This window comes from Petaurus breviceps, unplaced genomic scaffold (genome assembly GCF_028583685.1).
Source record: "Petaurus breviceps papuanus isolate PSGF00001 unplaced genomic scaffold, PetGlider_PUasm1.0 91041, whole genome shotgun sequence".
Lineage (NCBI taxonomy): Eukaryota > Metazoa > Chordata > Mammalia > Diprotodontia > Petauridae > Petaurus > Petaurus breviceps.
In genome coordinates this window covers 28,704,318-28,731,914 of record NW_027187400.1, presented here as the reverse complement: position 1 = coordinate 28,731,914, position 27,597 = coordinate 28,704,318, and the positions used below count along the sequence as shown (strand labels likewise).

At 42.1% G+C, this 27,597-nt stretch overlaps 1 protein-coding gene across 2 annotated transcripts in view; it reads right to left on the bottom strand.

Annotated features, from left to right (window-relative positions):
* Positions 1–27,597, bottom strand: part of DNAJC11 (DnaJ heat shock protein family (Hsp40) member C11) — a 74,420-nt gene that overhangs the window by 30,824 nt on the left and 15,999 nt on the right. For both annotated transcript variants that reach the window (XR_011166565.1, XM_069078710.1), the window contains exons 2-4: positions 19,578–19,707; positions 17,135–17,208; positions 8,495–8,596 (exon numbers count right to left, since the gene is read on the bottom strand). Coding sequence is in view for 1 of the 2 variants with exons in the window: in XM_069078710.1 (XP_068934811.1) it covers positions 8,495–8,596; positions 17,135–17,208; positions 19,578–19,707 (306 nt within the window). In the remaining variant the exon portion in view is untranslated. The remainder of the gene's footprint in view (positions 1–8,494; positions 8,597–17,134; positions 17,209–19,577; positions 19,708–27,597) is intronic.

Sequence of the window (27,597 nt, the reverse complement as noted above, 5' to 3'; positions counted from 1 at the left end):
GCAGGTTCTCTCATAGATGAACATTCTATTCGATTCTATACAACCTAGTAGTAAAGTTAGCGATTACCATTGGGCCTGGACATGTTCTATGGAATTGCTAAGTGGCTTCTGTCCTTAGGGAGGTGAGATATATGGGTATTAACAAAAGAAATGAGTGAAAATAATCAATATGAAATGAAAATGTTGCAAAACAACCCTGTGGCATGATCTTAATCTCAAAAAAGCAAGAAATGCTCATAGATTATGCAAATTAAATATAGATCTTATCTCCATTCTGAGGTCAAAAGGAATAGCAATACTTGTCAAATGGGACTCAACAGTCTTATATACCCTACCTCAATGAATCACAATGCATGTCTGGCTGTAAATTCCCCCCCACCCGGCTAAAGAATGGAAGACAACCCTGTTGTTTCTACTCTTTGTACCCTGTAGAAGCTTGAGCTAGGCTCCCTCTAGCAAAGAAATTCAGAGTTAGGGTTTTATTCCCATATGACCCAACAAAGAGAGAGAACAGAAGCAATCAATGGATCAATGTTTAGAAACCGGATGTCTGAAGATTAAAGTAATTACATCCTGCCTCCCATGGCTGTGTTAGGCAAACCTCAATTCAGTTAAAAAAATAAGACTTTCCTTTGGCCTTCCTTCTTTCTTCAGCAGGATGGAGAAGAGGCCCCTGGATGCTAGTGATCTTAGAACCGAGGGAAGTGCAGAACCAGGCTCTCCTTTACCTGCCAGTTTATTAAGAAGGTACTTTTAGCTGAGTTGATTAGATCACAGACACAAAGGCACTGTTCATCAAGAACATTTGGTTAATGGTTCCCAACACCAACCATGGTGTGTGGCTGTGTGTCTATTAATTTCAAAATCCATCTCAATGTTTACAGAACTCTTATCAGTCATGATTAGATGGGTGGTGAGCATCTAGAAAGCCATTACATTAGGTGGGTGCTAGATTAGGGAACCCATCCAACAGGAAAACACTCATTTTAAACTGAAAGGCCCATCTTCCTTTATCCTCCAGTCATCTGTCATTGACTTCTCTCCTCATCTTTATTAAATAAATTTAGTTGTTTCTGTTGCAGCTCTTTGCTTGCTTTTTTTTGGAGGGCAATTGGGGTTAAGTGACTTGCCTAGGGTCACACAGTTAGTTTTTGTGTTAAGTGTCTGAGGCTGGATTTGAACTCAGGTCCTCCTGACTCCAGGGCCGGTGCTCTATTCACTGTGCCACCTAGCTGCCCTGATGCAGCTCTTTGGCTGTCATTCCTCTAATATAGCCTCCTTTCCTTGACCCCACAGTGATGGCTAAAGTGCCGAGTGCACAGGATCTGCATGATGGCCACTCAGATAAATATCTGCTGATGGGGTTACTAGCAAGGGACTGGGATTTGGCTGTAGGTTCAAACTAAAGATGCTGAGGAGGTGAGGGACAAAGGCTAAAATTCTGATCCTAGACAGTCCCTTCTGGGTTTGTAAAAGAGGCATCGGTAAGCCCTGCGGGAGCCATTCCTTGAGCCCCGGCAAAGAGCGATTAATGATCCAGGCCTGATTTAATAATAACTTGACCTGGCATTGGTATGTGTGCTCTGAGCTTTCTGGAAGCACTTTCAGCATCTCCTATAGGATTCTTCCTCTCATCTCCTACCTCCCTCTCTCATACCCCTTTCTCTCCAGGTTTTTGGCTCTCCTCTCACCTCTCTGACTCATCCTTCTGAGTCTTCTTTACTGGAGGTCACAGCTATTAACAGTGGGTGTCTCCCAAGGCTGTCCTGGGCCTCTTCTTCTTTCTCCACACTATTTCACCTTGGTGAGCTCATTCAACTAACCACAGATTCGACTATCATTTCTACAGATGATTCTCAGATAGATCCGACAAGCCCTAACCTCTCTCCTTATCTTCAGTGTCACATCTCCAACTGGTTATTGGACATTTCAAACTGGAAGTCTTGTATACATCTTAAACTCAATGTGTATAAAAAATGAATTCATTATCTTCTCACCCAAACTTCGGTATGACTATGGAGGGCACCACCACCTTCCCAAGTCCCCCAGGCTCACAAGCTAGGTCATCTTCAACTTCTCACTCTCATTCTTCATAGTCAATAAGTTGCCAAGTCCTGCTTGTGTCCACCTCCGTGATGTCTCTCACAAATGGCCCCTTGTCTCCTCTGGCACTTCGCCCCCCTGCTGCACCAGTATAATGGACTGCCACTTACTCTCCCTGATTCAGCATGTCTCTCTCCACTCCAGTCCACTTTCCACTCAGCACAAATTGATCTTTTTTTTTTTCCTTTTTGGAGGGCAATTGGGGTTAAGTGACTTGCCCGAGGTCACACGGCTAGTTTTGTGTCAAGTGTATGAGGCCGGATTTGAACTCAGGTCCTCCTGATTCCAGGGCCAGTGCTCTACTCACTGCACCACCTAACCACCCATCACAAAGTGATCTTTTTTTTTTTTTTTTGCTTTTTGGAGGGCAATTGGGGTTAAGTAACTTGCCCAAGGTCACATGGCTAGGTGTGTGTGTGTGTGTGTGTGTGTGTGTGTGTGTGTGTGTGTGTGTGTGTGTGTGAAGTGTCTGAGGCTGGATCCGAACTCAGGTCCTGACTCTGGGGCTGGCACTCTATTCACTGAGCCACCTAGCCGCCCCCCACAAAGTGATCTTAATGCACAAGTCTGACCATGTCACTCTTACTCCCTCTAGTCAACTCCAATGATCCAGGATCAAACAGAAAATTCTGTTTGCTTTTAAAGCCCTCCATAACCTGACTCTTTCCTACCTTTCCAGACTTTTTATACCTTTCACCCCCAGACCTTTCCACACACTCTGTGAGCCAGTGACACTAGCCTCCCTCTTTTTCCTTGAATTATAAACTCTACCTTCTGACTGTGGACATCTTCACGGGCTGTCCCATATGCCTGGAACTCACTTCTAGCTCCCAGCCTCTTTGGCTGCCTCCAAGGCTCAGCTAAAGTCTCACCTTCTCTATGAGGCCTTTGCCGATCCTTGGTAATGTCAATGGCCATTGCTCTGTGGATTATCTTATTTATACCTTCTCTATCTTCTTTGCACATAGTTGTTTGCATGTTGTCTCCTGCATTAGACTGTAAGCTCCTTGAGGGCTGGTACTGTCTTTGATGTTTCTTTGTATCCCTAGCACTTAGCACAACATCTGGCACATCACAGATACTTAGAAAGTGCTTGCTGGCTGACTGATGACAGGAACTCTTGCTCAGGGACAGAGGCAAAAACCACTGCATCAGAGTCTCAACTTTGAAGAGCCCATGTACCCAGGTGTCTGTCTGCCTTACTTATTGGGCTAGGGCACAGGCTGGGGTTCAGGCAACTGCCCAGTGACAATTCCTATGGCAGCAGAAGCTAGGGGCATATTTCTCTCTGGCCCCCACCCTTAACATAATGTTAATTCCTTTCCTCACAAGCCCAAAACTTTTCAAACCCTTTAGCACATCTTGAAAATCAAAACAAAACTCTAAAACAGAATAAAAGATCCAGATCAAAAAAAAGTGCCTCATAGCCGACATCTGGTTATCACTCAACATTTCTGGTTAGAAAATGTTTTATTTATTTGGAAGCAGTTTATGGAAGTAGTAAAATGTTGGAAATTTTAAAATAACTTGCGTTCTTGTATGAAATGATCACAGCTGTGCTCCCTCATTCCACAGGAACATGGCCTGGAGACACATTTCCATAGAATTCCAATAAGCAATTGCTGTAAACACCCAGATGGCTAATTTTATCACAGGACACAGAGGCTCAGGATTACAATGCAGCTCTCTCCCTTTCACTGCTCCAACTGAAGAAGCAAAGCTTCCAGACTAAATGGCAAAAATCCTAAAGCCAGGAAGCAGGCCTCTTCCCAGTTTCTCTCTCTCTCTCTTTCTCTGTCTCTCTCCAATAAGCACGTTTTGAATAGAAATCATTTCAACTGGTTTCCTCCACATACACTGACCCCACAGGATGAGAAAACCATGGGAATGAATTCAGAGTGAACCCAGGGTTATTCAGTCTGGGGTCTGTGACTAAACCAGGTATCACCAATCAATCCCGAAAGACCCCCATCAATTTCTCTCAAATGCTAAAATTCTCCTGCTTCTACCTGACCAAATGGACAATTTGGATCTAAATTGAACACTGACGGGTAAAGTCAGCTAAAGGGTGTAAGGGAAGGTGTTGCTCTCACAAACCTGCTAGGAAATGCCATAGAGAAACCAGTAAGAGAGCTCCTAAGAGATAGTCCTTTGTGGAGCCTTAAGGTCTAAAACAAAATCAGTTTTCTAGAAGTTATATGATCTTAAAAGATCAGACTTCAATGTTGGCCATCATCAAAGTCACCGTTTTGTTCTGCTTTTTGAGATTTAATGAGAAGTCTTGTTTCCTTTAAATGTGGACGAAAACTTTCCTTCTAATTCAAATCAATAAACATTAATCAAGGACCTGCCTGAATTTTGGAAAAGACACAGCTGTTTCCTTCAAGGAGTTCATATTGCTGAATCAACGCTGATCATGGAAGCCTTCAGTGAGGTTCCAAAGGAAAGGAGGAGAATGGAATGGAGGAAGGAGAGCAAATATAAGAGTAAGTATTTATAAAAGCCTACTATGTGCCAGGCACTATTCTAAGTGCTTTTTGTAAATATGATCTCATTTGATCCTTTCAACAACCCTGTGAGGTAAATGCTATTATTATCTCCATTTTACAGTTGAGAAAACTGAGGCAAACAGAGGTTATTAAGTGATTTGCCCAGGGTCACACAGTTAAAGTAGTGTCTGAGGCCAGATTTAAACTCAGGTTCTCTTGAGTCCAGGCCCAGCACTCTATCCATTGTGCCACCAGCTGCCTCTGGCAGTGAAATTTCCTCAATATAACAATATGGGTTACCCACCATGCAGTCCTGGAAGCAGTGAAAAGGCCTTGGCTGGCTATTTCTAGTGTCCCTCTTACTGACCACAGTTGGACAGTGAATTGGGCAATTTGAATTAGCTTTTAAGTATTATTGGCACTCCCAAAACACTAGGAATTGTTCATCATCAGGTTGGAAAAGGAACTTCATATATCCTTTCCAAAACAGCAAGAGATATACTAAAACCAAATTCAGTGGTAAAAAATAGAATCCTGAGCTTGCTTGGAATTATTCAGAGTTTAAATAACTTATGCTTCACTAGTGACTTACATGAATGGAGGGAATAGGCTCTGGCTGACAACAAATGAAAAACCTTTGGAACTTGCACACCTAAAGCCGGTTGTCCCAACGATGGGAATCTTTCTTTAAATGGACTACAGAAATGAAGTTTGGGACTTTTTGCCAAGACAGCTTCCTGAATGGCAGGCTGCCCAGTCCACTCCCCCACTCCTCTCCCCCCCAGGCTAACAGAACACTTCAGTTCATACCAGACCAAATGATAATAACAAAATCCAATGAGAAATCATAGTAAGTGGCATCTTCCACCCCAGAGCTGCACAAAAAGTCAGCCAGAAGCCCAAGGGCAACAGGAAAGTAGATTCCCCCCTCAAGAAAAGTGAGTACCAGTGTGACCAGAGATCGAACAAGACTGTGTCCAGAGGCAGCAAGAGCAGAGGGCTTTCCTGAGAAAATCTCAGGTAGTCAGAAAGCCCCAGGAAGTGGCAGGCAGCAGCACACTCAGATCTTTAGGGAAGCTGAGTCTCTGCCACTCTGTCTCAAGACTTCAGAAACAGCCCTAAATGGGAGACAAATATCAGCACAAGCACCCATGGGACCCAAGACAAGACCCCCAGGGTCAATCATCCCACCAAGAAATACTTCAGGGAGCAGATACTGGCCCTAGCACAAAGCCCCAATTCAGGAACCAAAGCTGGAGAGATAAGTAAATCAAAGAAAACACCAACTAGTATCAAAATTTGTTGTAAATCTAACTTCATAACAACTGCAAAGAGAGATACAAAGGAAAAAATGGATTTTCCACAAGGATTATAGGAACACCTAGAAGAAATGAAGAGATGAAAAATGAAATAAAAGTTTTTGAAGAAAGAATTAGAAGCAGAATAAGCAGTTTAGAAGAGAAAGTGGTAAATCTTACCCCAATAACAGGCTCCTTGCAAACTAGAAAGAAACCACCAATTCCTTGAGAGAACAAGACAGTAAAATCAAAAGACTGAAAAAAATAGAAGAAAATGCAAGCTGTCTGATATTAAAAGCAATTGACTGGAAAATAGGCCAAAGAGAGAATTTCAGAACCACTGGAAGAACCATTATGCCTGTCTGTCTCTCCTGCACTCAGCACAGTTACTGGTACAGAGTAGGGACCTAATAAATGTTTACTGAATCTGATTCTAATTTTGGCCTTGAAAACCATGATTAAAAAAAAAGCCTGGGCACTGCATCTTCAGAAAAAATAAATGAAAATGGTTTAGATCTATTAAAACCAGAGGGCAAAGTGAGAACAGAAAGAACCCACTGATGACCTCTTGACAAGCACCCCAAAAGAACAAGTCTCAGGAACACCACAGGCAAAACCCACCAAAGAAAAAATGCTACGGAAGCCCGAAAAGGAGCCCACAGCCCAGCTCTCATGAGACGCAGCTGCTCTAACTAAAAACAAGATCTTGTCACGCAATATTCCAAAAGGCAAAGGAGAAAGGCTTACGACCAAAAATAACTTTTTCTGCAAAGTGGAGGAAAATCCTAGAAGGAAAAATTGCATTTTAACGTAACAGAAGATTTTTGAGCATTTCTGTTGAAAAGACCAGAGCTGAGTGGATGCTTTGAAATACAAACATTAGAGTCCAGAGAAACCTTGGAAAGGTGGAGACTTATCTGTGCAACTGGAAGGGGCTGAGACGGGACTGAGATGAAAGGCTAAGATTCTAACAAGGAAAGGAGTAGCAAGAGTACCTTCAGAACCCTAATGTCTTCAAGGGATACAAAGGGAGTTAGTATCTTAGTACACTAAGTATACCAAGGGGGCTGACCTGCTTCTGTTCTGAGCATTTTAAGAGGGGGAAGAGAAAGAAAGAGCAAAAGGGGAGCTATATTAATGCAGCAAGTAGGGAGGGGGGGAATTTGGTATTTCTCATACTTGGGATGCATGGGAAATAGGAACAAGGAGGAAGGGGGTGAGAATCAGCTGAAGCTCATTTTTACCTGAAGTGGACAAAAGAGGGTGGAAAATACACATATGGACAGTTTGGTGTAGAAATACATAAACAGGTTAACAAGTGGCAATGGGAAGTGAGGCTACATGAGGGGGATAAGGAGGGAGGATGAGACAGACCAGGGAAGAAATAAAGCAAAACAAACTTTGTGATCCTGAAGAGGGAACTGAAAGGGGGAGAAAGGGCAGGGGGCAAGAAAAGAAATAAAATTGAAGTGGGGGTGTTAGGGCACTTCTTGGACAGCTGGGGAATGACTGAATCCGCTATGGTAGCCAAATGAATACCACAAATGTGGTAGACAAATGTCCTGGAACATTACTGTGTTGTAAGAAAGGACCCAAGATAATTCAAAGAGGAGTTGCCAATCAGGAAGGAGTAAAGCAGGCAGAAACTAGGAGACCCGTTTTTAAAAGGACAATAACACCGTAAACACAATTTTGAAAGATATAAGAGCTCTGATCAAAGCAAGGACCAACCATGTGGTCCATAGCAGAGGCCTTATGATGAAGCATGCTGCCCACCTCTTGGCAGAGACAGGACAGATGCAGGGTGGACTGAGAGACATTTTGGACACAGCCACTGTGTGAATCCGCTCTGCCTCACTAGACTTATGTGTCACAAGGGTCTTTTCCTTCCTCCCCCTTCCCTCTCTCTTTTCCTTCTTTTCAGTTAGTTAGGCAGAGGAGATTGGGGGAAAGGGAAAGGAGTTACAGTTGCCCCTCAAATAGAGGATCACTGAAACTTTTTTTTTATGGCATGACTGTTCAGAAGGAAGCACAGATAAGTCAATCAGTTCTGAAAGTAATATGCAGAATGTATCTACTTTAAAAAAGCAAATGGCATGACATGGAGACTTAATGGTTTTAAAAGAAACTTCCTTTTGTGTTCTGTGTTGTGTTTAAGTTCAGAATAAAAAAAGTTCAAGAACCCTGAGGTTTATTCTGCTCACCCACCCACGTGGCCACCCCATAGCAGTGCTGGATAGAAAGCTAAGACTCTGCTCATCTGACATCAAAAGGCCTCTGAGACCACAGTATAACAGAGGGTCACATTGCAAGGTGGCTGGCAAAGGTAAGGAGAAAAGACTGGAACTAGTAAAGGAACCCCCAGGGCTTTAGTATGGGATGATGGGAAAGCCAAGGGGTTGGCTCTGCCTTTCCTCCATGTGGCCCCAAAACGCTTCTTTCTATGTTCCCATCAGTGGTTTGATGGCAGCTATTCTGGGACCTCAACTGCTTTAAAGACAATACAAGTTAAACTCTGTCCCATCCCATCTGCACCCCTCACTCACTGGAGCCCCGCCCTTCCCTGTACTCCTCTGGTCTGTGGATGGCTGATGTGTGGTTTACCTTGGGGTTGGTTCGCTGCTGAAGCCTCCTCTCCTCTCGCTCTCTCTGTAGCCGCTCAAACTCTTCTCTGATTTCAGCAGGTGTCCGCCTCCTCTCCACGATCTGTGGGCAGAGTGGAGGAAAGGAAGCTGTTAAAGACCAGACATGAAAGGTGCCTGCATCACCCTAAGGACAGCATCTTCTTTTGTCACCACCATTCCAAGGAAGTCTCAGCAAAAGAGATGTTAAAAATCTACAAACCCAACCATTTTAGAGTTCAGAAATCAAATTCAGATTCAGTGACCTCCCTGCCTTATGCTGGGCAAAGGGAAAGCGTTAAGTCAGGAAAAGAATTCAGGGGTCCCGACCTCCAGTCTGGGGTTCTATATACTTAGATATGCCGCCACTTCATGGGACATCAAATACTCCCAAGGTGACAATTTCCCCTCTACCCCTAGAGTTCAGAATAAATTTCTTTCCTTGGTTTCATTGTATTAGTTTCTTATGTTGTGAGACTTGTCCATTTCAATTCACAAGAATTTTAAGCAAATCTAATGTTTAAAATTTCCTAATGAACCCCAGAAAACAAATATTAAAAATATGAAGTGAGTCCAAGAATGCCCTGGCATGTTCATGCAGAAGGGAGGCTGAGGCCTGGCGTGGAATGCTAAGGGCAACAATGAGATTAACAGGTGAATTTTACTTGGGTTTTGAAGGGAACCTTGATGCCAGGCTGGAATCTCAAATCAATGGACTCTTCTTCCCACAACAAGATGAGTGTCTCCATGTGAGTCCCATCACTTTTAGGCTAATCTAAGAACTCAGGATAACCAGAGAAGAGCTGGGGGAGGAGGGAGGAATGATGACGGATATTTACATTCAAAAAGACATAAAATTCTAATACCTGACCCTCAAATATGGTGCTGCAAAACTTGCAAAGCATCTTACAGACATTTTTTCTAAGTCTCTGAACAACTCTGTACATGAGGTCTATACTACAATGGGTCCAATGAAACCACTTATTCATAGAGACATAATAAGTGACTGAAGAGAGACGTGAACCTGGGGTAGAATGAGGTGTTACTAGTGGAAAGGGAGATCTTTTAGTGAAGATTTCAAAAACAGTGGAAAAGAGGGGACTGGTGAGGAGATATAATGGGAGGTATAAAAGCGGTCAACTAGATATCAGTGGTTGTCAAAGCTACGAGAAAAGACAAAAAAGTCCCACTGGAGAGGAGCTTGCTGCTCGGCAGAGTGAAAAAGGAGCTCTTAAAAAAAATCATGAAGGGAGGTGGTACAAGAAAGGCCTGTCTTCAGAGCCCAAGTTTTAAAAATGTGCCAGAATAGCCTGCAAATTCCTCACACTAAGTGACAAATACAAAAGCAGAGCCCAAGTGGATGGTGAATTTCCACCCAATGTAGGAGCAACAGCTCAGCTAACAACTTTAAAAACACATCTGGTCTTTTTAGATCCAGGCTGGCCTTTTCACACAGTATCTAGTTTGTTTCTCAGTAGATTAGGAAACCCAAAATTTGATCCCCCTTTTTTATTGGGAGGGGTACAAAAGAGACTGAGCAGGTTTGCAAAAAATATATTAAAACTGACTGGGCTACTCCAAAGGTCCTAGCAGCAAACACCCCAGCATCCCCAGGATGGCTGCTCGCAGAGGCTCTTCGATCTGTTCTTCTAAAGGAAAGCAACTCAAAAAGGGCTAACAATCTTATTTAATCAAACACAGATCATTTATCTAGTTCAGGGGAAAAAGTCAGCATCCTGAACTTCAGAGAACACATACAGAAGTTACAAGCAGACAAAAATACAGACAGAGAAAATAACACAATTCAACAGACAGGTTTTCCAGCTGTCTGACCATCACATACATACAATTAGTTACCAGAGAGAGAAGCACCAACATTTGGGTTTTCAAAGCCGGGGGGCGAGGAGAGGTGCGCCTCAATGGCTGCCCAGAGTCTTTACTGGCCAAATCACACAACTCTTCCCAAAGTGAGCCCCAAAACAAAAACCTCACATCAGAGGTATGTATAGCCTTCTCCAAGGTTAAAGAACGTTACAACCCTCCTGACCTACTTGACTACAAAGTAACAAAAGTTGTGCCTTCCTGAAAAACAAGCCACAGGCTCCTTGTGACCCCACTCAACTTATTAGGGGGCAACGTTTATTTTCAAATCAGGAAAGGTCCTCAAATTCACCTAGGCCTATCAAGGTGCAGGGGAGATATTAAAATTACCATTACTATTCCAACTCCCCACCCTTGACCATAAATTCTCTGTGAAAATCCTGAGACACTCTTGCTTGGTAACTGACATTTGCTCTGGGTAAAGGTGGTGATGGCTACCTGTAAGGCAGTTTTAAAGAAGTCAGATTCCCCCGATAGGAGAATGGCTAAATTACTTTTGTATTTTAAGATGAAGCACATCTTAGTGCTATCAAAAATGACAAGCAAGAAGACAAGGCTCACTGCCATGAGGTAAGGGAATCTTGCGCCTCAGCAACCCAACAAAGGAAGCTTAGTAAGACCTCTATGGGCTGCCTCCAGTGAGAGCCGACTGTCTCTATGGAGATGTTCATTGGAGGCTGAAGGACCACTTCTCTGGTCCACTGTGGGAGGGAGTGTTCTTTAGGCACAGATGGCTTCTAAGGTGCTTTCCTACTCTACAATTCTGTGTTTCTGTGAAATTAAATTCTCAGTACCCAGAAACTTCAGTGCAAATGTGGTCATAGGCAAGACCAATAAAAATCATCAGAAAATATGATTTGGGATAAAAACCAAGAGGTCAAAGGCTCGTGGACTACCTCTGGCCTACTCAATAAAAATACTTTTTTTTTTTTCCAGGAAAAGAAGTGAGACTTTACATGGATAATGGGTATCATATTGCTTACCTTTTCAATGAGTAGGGGAGGGACTGGTGGGAGGAAGAGAATTTGGAACTCAAAATAACAAAAAGAATCTCAAATAAATGCTTCTCCACGTGCTTCTCCATGGTCACACAACTTTAAAAGAAAAAAGAGGGGTGGCTAGGTGGCACAGTGAATAGAGCACCGGCCCTGGAGTCAGGAGGACCCGAGTTCAAATGTGGCCTGACACTTAATACAAAAAAACTAGCCGTGTGACCTTGGGCAAGTCACTAAGCCCCAAGTGCCCTCCAGAAAGAGCAAATGAAAAAAGAAAGGAAAAGAAGTGAGAGGTGCCCAAAGGTGGGCACTTGATTAAATCACAGAAAAGAAATGGACCTTCCCCAGTTCGGGTGTTCCCAACTCCCTCAGCTTTAATCACTTTGTACAGGCTTCATATTTATTCATTCATGTACATGTTTCTTTCCCCCAGCAGACTATAAGCTCCTAAAGCATGGACTTTTTTGTTTTTTTCCCTTTGTATCTCCAGTATCTAGCACAGTACCACACACATAGCAGAGAGCTAACAAATGCTCTTTGAAAATGATTAGGAATAAGCACAGTTCAGAGAAGGTAATACCACCTTAGCCCACCTTAGCCCAAGCCTCCCTTGCAGAGGTGGAGGCCCACAGTGTTGCCCATGGCACATACCTTCAGCCTTTTTCCTTTACTGATCAATTATGCTAATTCCCCACCCCCCACTTTTTTTTTTTTGTTTTTAAAAAATGCTATATATTTTATAGAATGGCGAATCGCTTCCTCTGGGGAGGCAGGAGGGATACTGGGGGAAAACATGGTAATGCAAAAAAAAAAAAAGACATCGATGAAAATGTATTTTAAAGACCACAGATCCTCACTGAAGTACTGACGCAAATCTATGCTAACAGAAAGACAGACTGACATAGGTAGAGGACAGGGCTGCTTCAATTGCTACCTAGAGAACAGATTTTAAATGGCAAAATGAACCTCTGTGATTGTCTCGACAGCTTCGTGACCTCACAAAGTACCTTATTTAGATTATATTTAACTGATGTCGCAAGCAGTCCTCATCCTGCAGCCTGCTCAGCTCTGGAACACCAAGGACATGTGTTCCTATTTATAGCCGTTTCACTTTCTCAGACTAGCCTGATCTTGGAGTGAAGGAGAACCAGGCACCACTTTTCAGATTGACCATTATCTTCTCAATCCCTTTTCAGGGCAGGGGTAAAAGTGTTGGTTTGGAGTGGGAGGTTCTGGGTTCTAATCCTGACTGTCACTTTGCTATCTGTGTGACTTTGGGGAGGTCACTCACCTTTCTATCCAACCAGCTGCCAAGTCCTATTGTTTCTACCTTCATAACATCTCTTGCATACTCTCTCTTCTCTCCTCTGACATTGGCACCCCACCTAGTACAAACCCTCAGCTCCTGTCTGGACTAGCTGCTGCAGGATCTGCCTGCCTCAAGTCTCTCCTCCTCACCCTCCACTCATCTGTCAAACTGACCTGTCTGAAGTGCAAGTCTGAGCAGGTCACTAGCCTCCCCTCCTCTGCCTATGGCAGCTCCCTATTAGCTCCAGGATCAAATACACAACCTTCTGATTGGCTTCGCAAGCCCCTGCTGGCCTGGTACTGTCCTGCAGACCTTGTGCTCGCTCTCCTCTCCCTCCTGGGCTCCCCATCTTGGCTCCTCTGGCTTCCTGGAAGTCACAGCTCAAGTCCGACTTCTGCCAGAAACCTTTCCCGCCTGTCCCTCATGCCAGTGCCCCCCTCAGAGATGATCGCCCATCCATCCTGCTTGGAGCTCATGAGTTCCCTGAAAACAAGGGCTGGTTCTGCTTTTCTCTGCACCCCCAACGCTTAGCAGGGTGCCTGGCACTGTGTAGATGTTTAATATGAGTTTGTGACCAGATAGTTTCCTGTTTGGCAAAAGGAGGTGAATGGATTAAATGATCTTATAATCTTATGATCTTCAAAAGGAAAAAAATGAAACTAAAAGGAAGCTGAAACAAAAACCAAACCGCTTGTTTTCTTGGAAGACAAACAAAACCAGCCCCAGATAATCTCCTCTAAGTACCCTGTAAATTGTGAAGTTTGTGAAGCAGGGCAGCCCCTCTTCACCTGCACTGCTCTCAATGACCTGGTCTGGATTCCTGGCCAAAGGCTGGAAAGTAAGAGAATCTCGGGCATGAGAACATGCATTTCCTAGGATCTTAGAATCTACAGCTGCAGAGGCCTTTAGAGGCCCAGGAGGCTGACTGCTTCATTTTACAGATGAGGAACCAAACTCTGTAAGGTTTATGGCTATCAGGTTATTTTTCCCTAGCAGAAAAAAAAAAAAAGTGGAATAGTCTAAAAGCCTGCTCTACAGAATGCTAGAAAAAAATGCCGAGGGAAAAAAGTTTCCCAGTCAGCCCCAACTCCAGCACAGGCCAGGAACACAGGCCTAGGTATGCACGCACACCTTTGAAGATTCCAAAAGACTTTGGCAGTTAAAGTCTCTCATCTGAATCCTGTCAGAAAACCCAGGGTCTGGCAAGTGCCAGGCTCCAAGTGGCCAGAGAAGGGCAAGATCTGCTGTCAAGTACTAGAGCTGCTTAACCTTTGCAGGCTTGAATGAACAGCTCTAAGTTACTTTTGCTCTGACAAAACCTGCGACATGCTGAAGAGGAAAATGTCCTAAAGGTGTCAGTTTCTTCAAGTCTGGTCATCCTATTTAACACAAGCTATAAACACCTGGTCCCTGCGCAGGGCTCACTGCAAGGTAAAAGTGCCCAGAATGCTCCACCTGGTCCTAGAAAGCCCCAAAATCCAGAGGCTGTCCATTTTCATCCTGTAAAAGAACATACAACTCAAGGGAAAACCTCAGTGGGCTTTTTCATAGGAACCACTTCCAGATCTCCAAGTAATGGATTCTAATAGATATATGGAGACAGAATGGAATAGGTTGAGGGGAAATACACAGCAACTGGTCATTGTAAATGCTGCTGGGCAGCTGAATGTAAACTCAATAGTTGTAGATATAAACTCCCCAGGCAAGGGAGGGTGGGGTGTCCGGGGGTGTGTGTGTGTGTGTGAGAATGGGAGGGATGGAAGGAATGGGGGAAGGGATATGCTCTCTTTAATAGAGGTTATTCTAGCAATACTGGGTTAGATTAACTTCCAAAGCTCTGGCAAGAAAGTATGAATAAGATGAACTCAAAGCATTCTCCTAGACCCCAGGGATACAAAGACAACCCCCCCCCCCAAAAAAGAGGCCCTAATTTTAAGGGGCTTCCATTCAACATATAAACAGATCAGTAAACATAAGATAACTTCCAGAGGGAGGGAACACTAAGAACTAGGGGGATAAGGAAATGTGACCTGATTTGAGCCTTGAGGAATTCCAAGGTTGGCGATTCCAAGTGGCAGAGATGAGGAGGTACGGCAACCCCAGTATGGCGACCAACCCAAAGTCATGGAGGCTTGAGAGGGGATGCAGAGGAATGCTGGGGACCACACAGAGGCCCATCTAGCTGAAGTGTGAGGGATGATATGAAACAAGTCTGGATAGTTCCCTGGAGGCAGACTGTGAAGGGCTTTATATGCCAAAGTTAGAGGCTTGTATGCTCTCTTAGGATTAATCAAGAGACAGGGAAGACTGTTGAGGAGGGGAGTAATATGGCTGGATCCTTGCTCTAGAAAGATTATTTCGGTGACTGTGAGAAAGACCAGGGAAGGGCAGAGGCTGGGAGCAGGGTCTCAAGATGAAAGTCAGATTGCAGAAGAGCTGAGGGGAAAAAGGAGCAACGTTAATTTAATCTTTGGTCTGGCCACGATGTTTGCTGGAGACGAGGCCTGAGTTTTTCCAACTACTCTTTTGATTCTTCTGGCAGCTCAGAGCTGGTTTTCAGTCATTTAGAAAAAGGAGCTTTCTCTGAAGAGACACCCGCAAAGACACTGCTAATTAAATTCCAGATCCAAGATGACAAGATAGATGGAGGCAGGGGTTTTTACAAATAGGGAATGGCAACATCTCAGGCTTATGGCAATCTGCCAGAGAATAGGAATTCTCTTGAAAGAAAAGAGTATGAATTTACCAAGAGGAGCAAGGGACTAGTGGGTTGTGTAGTCCTAAGAAGCTTAAATGACATATGTGAATAGCTGACTTTTAATAATATGGAAATTATATTACTGATCTATCAGATGCCAGAAGCTACTTCCAAATCATGGCTATGAAGTGCTTTGAGATCCTCAGATGAAAGGCATTTCAGAAATTTAAGGTGTTAACAGAGCCCTTCATCCTTCACTGACTACCCATATGTTTATCTTAACAAATATGCAGTAAATGAATACCCCTCAGCAACTGGAAAAGTTTAATAGTGCTCAAAATACCGGCAACAGCATGAAGGGAATGCAGCTGCCTCCCTGGAGTGAAAGCTATTACTGAAGTGGGACAGTCCTCATATTAAACAATTCATCCAGCTGTAGGAATTCCTTGAAGGAATGTTGATGCCAGCTCCATAAAATGAGCTGGAGTTCAGTGAGACTTTTCCTTTACAGTATAAATAATGGGTTCAATTTACCTATTGTATGTTAAGCTCTGATCCATCTCCGAGCTAATACCTGGGGAGGGATCTTCCTGGACTCTTTGCTGAAGGCATTTTTATCTTGCAATGCAGGCACTGTCCCATGGTATAGTATCAATATGAAACATAAAGCAAGCCAACTCTGATAGATGGGAACTTGACTGGCTCTCTCTGCTTTGTCCTTAAAGAGATTTCACAATAAATATTTATTTGAAGGCTTATTCAAAGGTGCATTCACCACCTGTGACTTCTCCAATATTTTTACAGTCATTATTGGGTGCATTTGTTATGATGAGATCATTTTGTTTTGGCACTAGGGAAGCCATGAAATATTTTGCCAGGAAAACCTTAGCCCCATCACTCTAATTGGAAGTTTGGAGTAATGTTGTTTAAAATTAAAAACCTAACAATGAAACTGGAGATACAAAGCAGGGGCCTTGGCTTCCCTGGGAACTAAGTGGTGCTATGAAAAGATGCAGTCAACCTACATTTTAAAATATGTGTACTTGTAGCAGCATATTAGATATAAAGAATTTAATGAAGACAAGATTCTCTCCTCCCTCCTCCCAGTAGCTGATAAAGCAGATGTTGGGATCTGGGAAGCATTTATGGCTGAAATTTTCTGTTAAAATGACTAAGACTTAACTCCTACCTGCACTAAAAGTAATCCTGCCTAAGGAACCACTAATTCCTGTTAAGTAATGGTGGAAAGGGGATAAGAGACCCTTTTACTTTACTCTCTTCTTCTCTCCGCCTTGGCAGAGTCAGGATGTATGCCGATGGCTCTGATCCTCTCCAAGGATGGGGCACATGTGGCTGCTTAGGCTCCAAGACCAGAAGAGGGGGGAAAATACATTAAGCAGCCACATAACAAAAGACCATCATGTGAAATGTTACATGATACTGAAAAAGTGTGTCTCTAATAGCATATTTTTAAAATATTTTTTGCTTTTCAATGACTCCTATTCAGGCTTTCCCCAACCCCAAAACTCCATTTATGAATAAAAAGCCACTTAATGATGGATGTTGGACAGATATATTTTTAAAAATTCTTTTTTAATCTTAAACAAAGATAGAGGGCAAAAGGCCTAGAATTTTGTTGACTCAAATGTATTCCTCCTTAAGATAGTATTTGGGTGGACATTTCATTCATTCATTCATTTTTTTTTTTTGCCGGGATATGACACACATAATTTTTCTTACCTCCCATCCTTCCATTTCCAGTCCTCTTTTTCCATATATATCATAGATAGCCCTGGTTTGGGGGTCACTGAGAACTGCAAATTAAAAGGCATATGTTTATAAAATACAAGATTTATGTTATTCTATGAATTCCTAGGGATCCCACACCTTTCCTCCTGTCATCTCCCCATTTTGGTAGCAGGTATTCTTGACTAACAGAGTCAACTTTATCTGGGCTGAAGAAGCTTCCTGAGCATGACAGGTCCCCTGGGAAAGATGCATTAGTTCTCTCAAACCACCAGGACAAAGTGGTTTTACTTTTCTCAAATATATGCTTAGCTGTACCAAAGGTACAAAAAAAGTTTATGCAACTTCTAAAGAAACCTAATTATAATGCTACTAGCTGGCCTTGCCAAAGAGCTTTAACGTCTGCAAAGCCCTCGAAAGTCTGGAGAGCCACAGCAACTCTGTGAGATTGGCCGACGGCTCTAATGATGACCATTTTTGGAGATGTGGAAGCCAAGGCTGAGAGAGCTCAAGGCAACCTGCCCAGGTCCCAAACTCCCAAGTGTGAGGCCCTCCAAGAGGGTACCCATCCCATGAGGGACCAGGCACTAGAGCCAACTTGCAATTGTTAGGGTAATTTTCTCCTTGAACAGCCCTCTAGAGCATCTTAAACAGCCCACGTTTTTCTGCAGCATTAGCAATTATTTGTAAATAATTTTGTCAGTCAGGCAAAACACTTGTCACAACAGTGCCAGTTGTGTCTGTTATGGAAAATAACACAAGAGAAAACAGGCTGTTCTCCAGAAGGATGCAAGCTGGTCAGGAGGTCAGAACAGCGAGCCTGGGATGCAGAGACACAAGGCTTGGGCCCAAACCTCACCCTGGCCACTTACTACCAGGGACACCTGGGCCAGTCCTTCTAGGTCTCAGTTTCCTCATTTGTAAAATGAGGGGAGGTGACCAAGAGGATCTCTCAAGTTCTTCCTCATTCTAAATTTACAATCCTATGAACGGTGTATAACCCATAAGTGAGCAGTCACTGAAGAACACAGCTGCATAAAGCCAGATCAAGATCCAGCTTAGTTGCTGACACCTAACACCTGTGACCTTCCTCCCTAGCACCCCCAACTCTGGCCCTTGCCAATCTCTATGTAAGCACTGGACTTCTTTTTGCAGACTGCTCCACATTCTAAGGTCTAATTAAAAAAAGGGAAGAAGATGCAAATGATTCTGCTCATGTTTAAATCTAATACGGAGGAAAGAAATGCTGACCATTCAAAAACATAGGCACCAAGAAACTTCTTCAGCTAATCTCTGGGATTTAATACGGAATCATTTATTCACAATTTTGCTTTTGTCTCCCTTTAGGCTAAACCACTGGGTGCCAGGCTTGCTGCTGCAGCAGTCTGACAAGAGCCAGCCAGGCTTTGCTGTTAACTCTCTTGTGTTTCAGTTACTCCTCCCAAATTTCCAAAATGCTGCACACAAACTATATCAATAATTCAGACAACTGTAAAATTAATTCAGCCACACAGATAACAGAATGTAATCAGAGGAAGGCAGTTTCAATCAAGCCCTTCCTATAAATGGATTCGAAACATCTGCCTCTGACTGGAGAGTTAAGTCTGATAAGATTACATTGTCTTGGCTATGCAAATACATCACTTGCCACTGCTTGACTTTCATTGGTCATTAAAGTCTAATTTTTAGGCAAAATTATAAAGTGAGATACAAGATATGTTTTTATTTGTACAATGAAAAGTCGTTATTTCATAGACTAGCGTGTCCTTTCATTTTTAGCCCATCTAATTATGGGAGAATGGCTCTCACAATTCACTAAATGTATTCCTGGCATGTGTTATTGCCAATTTGCTTGGGATAAATTCTAAATTCAAGCATAATACTTCACCACAAGAAAACTCAGTACAACAAACACTTTGTGATATAAATCACATATAAGGATAAAAACCCTCTACTTGCTCCCATTCTCATTTTAGGACTGAATTTTCCCCAAGTTCTGGGAGGAATCCCCCTTCTCCCCCGCAGGGGCCATGGTACCCAGAAGGTTGGAGTTCAGCTTTAGATTCTCTTTCAGATGAAGACAAACTCGAATCACTCCGCTTGCCAGCCTAGATGAAAAAGCTTCCTGGCCCTGCATCAGAGTGTCTCCCTCTGGAAGAAAACTGGAGTAAACAATTTAAAAGCAGCTGATTCCCCTACAATTCAAAGCCTGGCTTCTTGTTCAGCCTGTGCACTCGCTTTCCACTTATTGAGCACATATTGATTTCCAAAGCAAAATATTGCTTTTTCAAAGTCAGTCAGTCAGTAGAAGGCACAAAGGTAACCATCATCTTCAAACACCACCAAGGACCCTCGTCTTCCACTCTTCAATACAAGTGTCATCAAAATCCAGTATCTGCTACTGGGGCAGCTCTAATAAACCAGGACCCCGACTGACCTTCATAAGCCTGGTGGACAAGGTTAAACAACTGCTCAGCCTGTGATTTGAGCTCTGGGTCTCGGTGCTTGTCTGGATGGTAAAGCATGCACAGCCGCCGGTAGGCAGCTTTTAGCTCTTCAGAAGAGGCCTATAGAAAGAAAAGAAATTCAATTAGAGGGCGATCAATGCTATTTCAACATTATCATCATCAGAATCAGCCCTGAAATGGGAACCTGTCAGCCGCTCCCCAGCACATTTAGCTCTTCTAAATATGGTGTATAATGAAGTTAGGCTTTATTACCGTAATAAGGCTTTTTGCACAGGTTAATAACGTGATCAATTATGTACATCAATAGGGACTGCATCTTGATGGGATGCACAGTTATCAGGGAGAGGGGAAAGAAATTCCTGTCTCTGCACTGGTTCAATCTGCTCTGAGCCTGAAGGGAAAATAGCAAAGAGATCAGCTTCCTCTAAGTCTATGTTAGATGAAGGAAGGCAAGCCACTATGTTCCCAGTACTGGGCTGTACCGGCAGGGTTAAAAAAAAAAAAACAACACTAAAAACTGTCTGTCCTCAGGCAGAAATGTCGCGCTTTTTAATGCAAGGTTTTGGCACTGAGAACCTCTGTGAATTTTAATCCCCAAACATCTACGATGAAGGAAATTATAAAACTAACACCATTCCTAAGCCTCCCCTCAGGAGAACTCACCAGGTCTGATTCCTCATTCATTCTATTCTACAAACAAGACCCCTTCTGCTTGCAGTTCTCTGGAGGCCAGAAGCTAAGGTACCCTTCTCATCAGCTAAGAAACTATGAGACATGGCATGAAGCAGTCTTAGTGAGAAGGCAGAAGGCCACCCTTCGGCAAAGAGAACCCTCTGCTCGCCAAGCCCCACTTCCAAGGGAGCAGTGGACATTTTAAATAATATGTACCCAATCAAAGGTAAAAATGGAACAAACTATCAAGTAAGTCTAAATGACCAAAAGGACAAAGTGGGTGTTGGATGTCTGAAACCATGCAAGAGAAGAAAGGTAAGAAGCAAAATAAATCTCCCTTTTCTGTCTCAAGATAAGAACTCTTAAGCAACATACCTGAATCATCTAACATTTGGCCCTGGAAAGTTGGTAGTATCTAGCTTCTTATAGTTCCCTTTCTCATGATAATACTGATGATTAAGTATTAGCTAGAGACCATTCAGACCTGTCACAGGTGATGCTGCCTGGGTCCTGATAACAGCATTTTAAAAGGGCATTTTCATGGTGAGAAGCAGTCTCACCCCACACTGCAGCTCGACAATCGTGACAGCAGAAGCAGATTTCTGGGTCACTGACAGCAAGCCAGAGCAGACAGAATGTCAGCCGTCTGGGCAAAGGGACAGGACCTGGCATTCTGTTAGTATTCTGGGCACAGCCTGTACTCTAGAGCCAGTAGGTCCTAGAGAAATGATCCAAAAGAAGAAACAAAACTCAGGAGACAGATAAATGTATCAGAGAAATAGTCACTTTAGAATTTCTAGGAGGCTTTTCATTTATCTGGAATGTTCTTTACTATTTTTTTCTCTTACTCAAACATTTGACTACCTATACTTCTCAATGGTGGGGAAGCTAGGGGGCCCAGTGGGTAAAGCACTGGGCCTGGAGTCAGAAGACCTGATTTCAAATCTGGTCTCAGACATTTACTAGCTGTGTGACCCTGGGTAAATCACTTAATCTCTGTTTGTCTTAATCTACTGGAGAAGAAAACAGTAAACCACTCCAGCATCTTTGCCAGGAAAACCCCATGGACCATGCCATCCACAGAGTCATGAAGTGTTGAACACAAGTGAACAACAACAACTTTTCAATGGAAGTTAAAATACAATTTATACGTAACCCTTCCCCCATTTAAAAATTGAATTTAGCCATAATTTCTAGCCATTTTTTCATCCCTATTTAAGACCAAGTGGACAGGTGGGTGGTCCAGTGGATACTGCACCGAGCCTGGAGTCAGGAAGTCTCATTTTCCTGAGTTCAAATATGGCCTTAGACACTAGCTGTGTGACCTTGGGCAAGTCACATAACCCTGTTTGCCTCAATTTTTCTCATCTATAGAATGAGCTGGAGAAGGAAGTGGCAAACCACTCCAGTATCTCTTTCAAAAACACCCAAATGGGGTCATGAAGAGTCAGACGTGGCTGAAAAGATGACTAAACAACAACAATTAAGATTACAGATTCAGAATTAGTGATCTAGAAGAAGTCACCAAACTCACCCCTCTCTCTATACCCAGGGCCTTCAATTCAGATGATTAAAAAAAATTCATTTCTGATTTAATTAATAAATTTTCACTGACTGAAATGAGATAACTTATGTAAAGTGCTTAAAAGGACCACAGAAAGTCAACTATCATTGCTGCAAATGCCACATTTTCCCACTGGTGCCACCTTGCTTCTCATTACCCTCCCCCCAAAAAAGAAAATTTAAAGTAATTTTGATATGTTTTGAGAACAATTTCTGGGGTGAAGCTTCTTAAATGTTTTCAAAGGGGTGAGTCTATTGAAACACTGGAGAAATAGGAATCTTACAGAATCTTAAGATTTCTGTGGGGACCTTGGCTGTGGAATCTCAAAGTAGGTCACTGAAGATAGGGGGAAGAGTCACTTTCAAGTTACTCTCTCTTAAATCAGAAATTATCAAGAAGATTTAGGGTACAGCTTGAGCAAAAGTGCTTCCATTTTCTTTCCCTGGGTACCTTGGGGCCCAAGGTCCTCCCCTTACTGGCTGACTTGTATTACAGTAGCGAATGTTAGTACCTTGAGAGCAGTACCTTCCTGCTCATTCCCAGGGTCTATAGCAAAGTGCCTAGCACCCAGTGGGCACTTCATAAATGTTCACTGGACCTTGTCCTGTTTTAAACCATGATCTTCAAAGATCTTCCCCTAGACAGTAAACAGAAACATTACGTGTCACGGGTGCTCTTCTTCCTAACTTCAAGAATTAGTCCAAATTCTGTTTGTATTTATTTCATAATATTCCTTCCATCTTCATCCTGGTTTGAACTTTTTTTTCTTTTGGTGGTGGGATCGAACTGCTATTTCATCAATGTGGGGAACTCTTGGTGTAGAAGCACCTTCCCCCTTCCACAAACATAGGCAAGCAACTCCTTAATAATTTAGTTTTAGAAAGTCACTTGGGGGCAGTCAGAAGTTAAGTGACTTGGTCAAAGTCACAAAACCAGTCTGTGTTAGAGAGGAGATTAGAACCCAGGTCTCCCTGACTCCAATTACTGCACCATTCCACTTCTCTGCTGCCCTGAAGTATGCAATATACTGGGTCTGGATTTAGGAATCTATTCTGGGTCAATCTTCTACATGTTACTTATTATTTGATGTCTTCAATCATTAATTTCTTCTGCATTTCTTTTTTTGGCATTCAGGCTTCTACACAGGCATACCTTGCTTTATTTCATTTCACTTTATCATGTACTTCACAGATACTGTGGTCGTTATTTTTCCGTACAAGCTGAAGGCATCCCTGTGTTGAATAAGTCTATTGGCGCCATTTTTCCAACAGCACATGCTCACATCGTGGTCTGTGTCACATTCTGGTAATTCTCCCAGTATTTCAAACTTTCCTTATTATCATATCCGTGATGGTGATCTGTGAACAGTGATCTTTGATGTTACTATTGTAACTGTTTGGGGATGCCACAAACTGTGCTCATATAAGAATGCAACTTAATGTTGTGTGTTCTGACTACTCCACTGACCAGCCTTCCCCAGTCTCTCTCCCTCTCCAAGCGCTTCCCTATTATACTCTGAGACACAACAATGTTGCAATTAGGTCAATTAAAAACCCTACAATGAATGTCTCTAATAAAGGCCTCATTTCCAAAATATACAGAGAACTGAGTCAAATGTACAAGAATACAAGTCATTACCCAATTGATAAATGGTCAAAGGATGAACAGGCAGTTTTTGGATGAAGAAATTAAAGCTATAGTTATATGAAAAAATGCTTTAAATCACTATTGATTAGAGATGCAAATCAAAATAACTCTGAGGTACCACATCACACCTGAGATTGGCTAATATGACAAAACAGGAAAATGAAAAAATGTTGGAGAAGATGTGGGAAAGCTGGAACACTAATTCATTGTTGGTGGAGTTGTGAGTTGATCCAACCATTCTAGAGAGCAATCTGGAACTATGCCCAAAGGGCTATTAAAATATGCATACCTTTTGACCCAGCAATACAACTTCTAGGGCTATATCCCAAAGAGATCATAAAAATGGGAAAAGAGCCCACATGTACAAAAATATTTATAGTAACTCTTTTTGTGGTAGCCAAGAACTGAAAATTGAGGAGATGTCCATCAACTGGGGAATAGCTCAACAAGTTGTGATATATGAATGTGATGGAATACTATTGTGCTATAAGAAATGATGAACAGGTGGACTGCAGAAAAATCTGGAAATACTTATATGAACTGATGTTGAGTGAAGTGAGCAAAACCATGAAAACATTATACACAGTAACAGCCTCAGTGTGTGATGACTGACTTTGATAGACTAAGCCCTTCTGAGAAATACAAGGATCTAAGACAATTCCAAAGGACACATGATGGAAAGTGCTATCCACATCCAGAGAAAGAACTATGGAATCTGAATGCAAAGCAAAACAGACTATTTTCTTTTTTGTTTTGTTTTGTTTTTTCCTTCTCATGGTTCCTCCCATTTGTTCTAATTCCTCTATACAACATGACCAATATGAAACTATGTTTAATAGGAATGTATATGTAAAGCCTATATCAGATTGCATGCCATCTTGAGGAGAGGGAAGGGGAAAAAATTAAAACTTATGGAAGTGAATGTTAAAAATTAAAAATAAACTTAAAAAATTTTAAAAACAAAACCTACAATGGCCTCTAAGTGTTCAAGTGAAAGAAAGAGTTAATGTGGCAAACTTCATTGTTGTCTTATTTTAAGAAATTGCCACAGGTGCTCCCCCAACCCCCACCTTCAGCAACCACCACCCAATCAGTCAGCAGCCATCAATATCTAGGCCAGGGCTTCTTAAACTTTTTCCACAATTTAAGAAGCATTGAATTCTAGGAAAGACCCTCCACCAGCAAAAAGATTACAACTTGCTTTAGACTCAGATGATGGTTAGCATCTGTTTTTAGAAATAAAGTAATTTTAAATTAAGGTATATGCATTTTTAAGATATAATACTACTGCACACTTAATAGACTACAGTATAGTGTAAACAACTTTTATATGCACTGGCAAACCCTGAAATTCATGCCTTGCTTTATTGTGGTAGTCTAGAACCAGACCCACAATATCTCCAGGGTATTCCTATGTATTGTATATCCTGCCAAGGTGGTGAATTTTAATAATCTTCTCTCTAAAGTTCAAACATTCTGTTTTCCTTCTTAATCTTGGGCCCATATTTTTCTGACATCTTTAATTACTGATTTAAGTAATAATTTGTAAATTGTTTACTATATACTTATTGATGTTTACTGAAATACAGGTAAATTCTGCTTGTTCTTATGAATTACTGTTTCAAATGTGTATACTGATCAAGTTGTCTTCACCAGCTAACTAATTTGATAACCAAAAAAAGAATTTGACTATCTTAAAAGCTATTCAAAATGGTTTGCTATTTCCCAGACTGTAATTTTTCTTTACTTTCTCACATAGAGGCAGCAAACAAAAGATTAGCTGGACTTGCAGAGCTTCATGGAGTGAATGCAAAAGTACCCTACTATTTCTTGGTTATTAAAATTAAACTAGATAAGAAGGGAGTGGGATACTCAGCTCTGCAATGACCTTCTTTAATCAAATTAATAAATGGCTTAATGTGCTATTGATTAAGTAATGGAAATGAGAAGTTTCATTTTTCATAAGTATCATGTTCAATAAAATGTTAGATTGGGCCTTTCATCATAACTGAATAGCTAAGGTCATTGGTTCAATATTTCATAAATGATAACCTCTCTCACTACCGTAAAAATACTGACAACATTTCAAAATGTAATGAGATACATAAGTCACTAATAATGATGTTTTAAGTTACATATTTTTTTCTATAACCCTGGAACAAAATTAAGAGGTGCATCATTCTCTATTTAAGAACTGAAAAGTTTCACCATCACCTTCAATCACTGTTACATTTTTCCCTAGAAAATAAATCTATTATAAATTAAGCCTTTATACACTATAAAATTGCCAGAGAACGAGTCCTCTGTGACATGATTGTAAAGTTTAGTAACCTTCTATAACTTTCAGGTTAGGTATTACAGAAGGCTAAAAGACACTTCCATTGCAGAAAGCTGGAAAGAATGGTCCCTGGCATTGGCTCCAGCAATACATAAATGTGATCAAGATACAATTTAAAGAAGTGGATAATCTTGTGTTTGGTCCCTAAGGCAGTTTTGTTCCATTTGCTTCCCTGAAGCAAATAATCAACCAACAGAGTTGCTATCTCTTCACTTGGATAAAACTAAGGCTGAAGGAGACTGATAAACTGGACAGCCTGTAGAGACAAGCAAGCAAGTGAAGGGCTTGAGTTTTTGTGCCATGAGGATTGGCTGCCTGAAGGAGGAAGGGGGAACATGGCAGCTGTCTTCAAGTATCTGAAGTCTTCTCTTAAAAGAGGAACGAGAGAGAAGAACCAGCAACAATGGGAGTATATTGCAGAGGCATGTTTCTGCCTGACTTAAGGCAAAACTTCCTAACAAGAAGAGCCGACCCAAAGCAGAATGGGCTGCCTCAGGAGGAGGAAGGGAATCCCCCTTCTGGAGGTCATCATCAGGCTTTTCTGGCTGGATGGACATTGGTCAGGTAGAGTAATGGGAATAGAATGGACGAGACAAACACTTTAGTCCCTTCCAGCTCGAAGATTCTGAGATTCCCTAAGTCTGGTGAGGAAACAGTATTGGTCTAGAAGCCTATATGTGGACAGTCCCACTAGGCTTCTCTCTTCATTAACTGTGATACAAAGTTAACATGTCAAGCATCTCAGAGCCATGCAACCTCTGCTTCCAAACTAGAGACTCAATAGCATATGATGTGGTATACCACATGATCGTAACATTCATTACGTTCACAACAGGCACAGCACAGCCTCCTCTTTACATGTTTAAGACATGTCATTTCAAACTCCAACTTTAAGGCTGTATCTCCATTATTGTACTTTAGCAACCAAGCTCCAGCAAACTACATTCTACTGAATATTGGGAAGTTTGCCTAATGACTGCCATTGTAGATTCATCACTGCCCATATGCTCGACGCTAATCTGATTTTAAAAACTGCATCAGCTAATAAAAATCTTTCCCTTTTTTGGTGACACTCAGGGCTCATACATTTTAATGGAAAAGGAGGAGACTCTATAGCTAGTTAACATCAACACAACATTGCTGCTTTTGATGTTGAGTAAGGACTGATTTCTGATGAGAAGAGGTCATTACATGGTTACTGACATAGCTGTCAGTTACACTCAGGCTTTCAGGGGGAACTGGAAATACAGCAGTTGCTCTGGATTCATTAAGACCCTTCCCATACAGAGACAGAATTCATAGCAGAATAAAAGACCACAGCGATCACCATCAGAGTATCTAGGTTCCTACATCGCTTCAGGTCTGTCTTTTCCTCGCTGATACACAACCTGGCCTTTCTCAGGATCATTTGTAACAGTTTTGGGGAAGCCTCTACGCAAACAGCTCATCTCCACATGGTGCACTGAGAGTCTCCCACTACCCAGCAGACCAGGACAGTGGGATGGAGGGGAGCTGAGGCAGCTGCAGTGACCGCTCTAATTGAGGACCTGATTTTGTTGTACCTGCCCTGGCAAGGACAAGTTAGAAATGCCTCAAAAAAGCACTGGCCTATATTTAAAACATAAAAATCTGGCTGTATTTCATTCAAAAATATATCCAGTAAAGCTACCCAAGGTATCATGATCCTGTGGCTTATACAACAGAAAGAGATTCATTCCTGTCAACATCACCATAGGTACCAGCACACAAGAAAGTAAAAAGCCTTCTT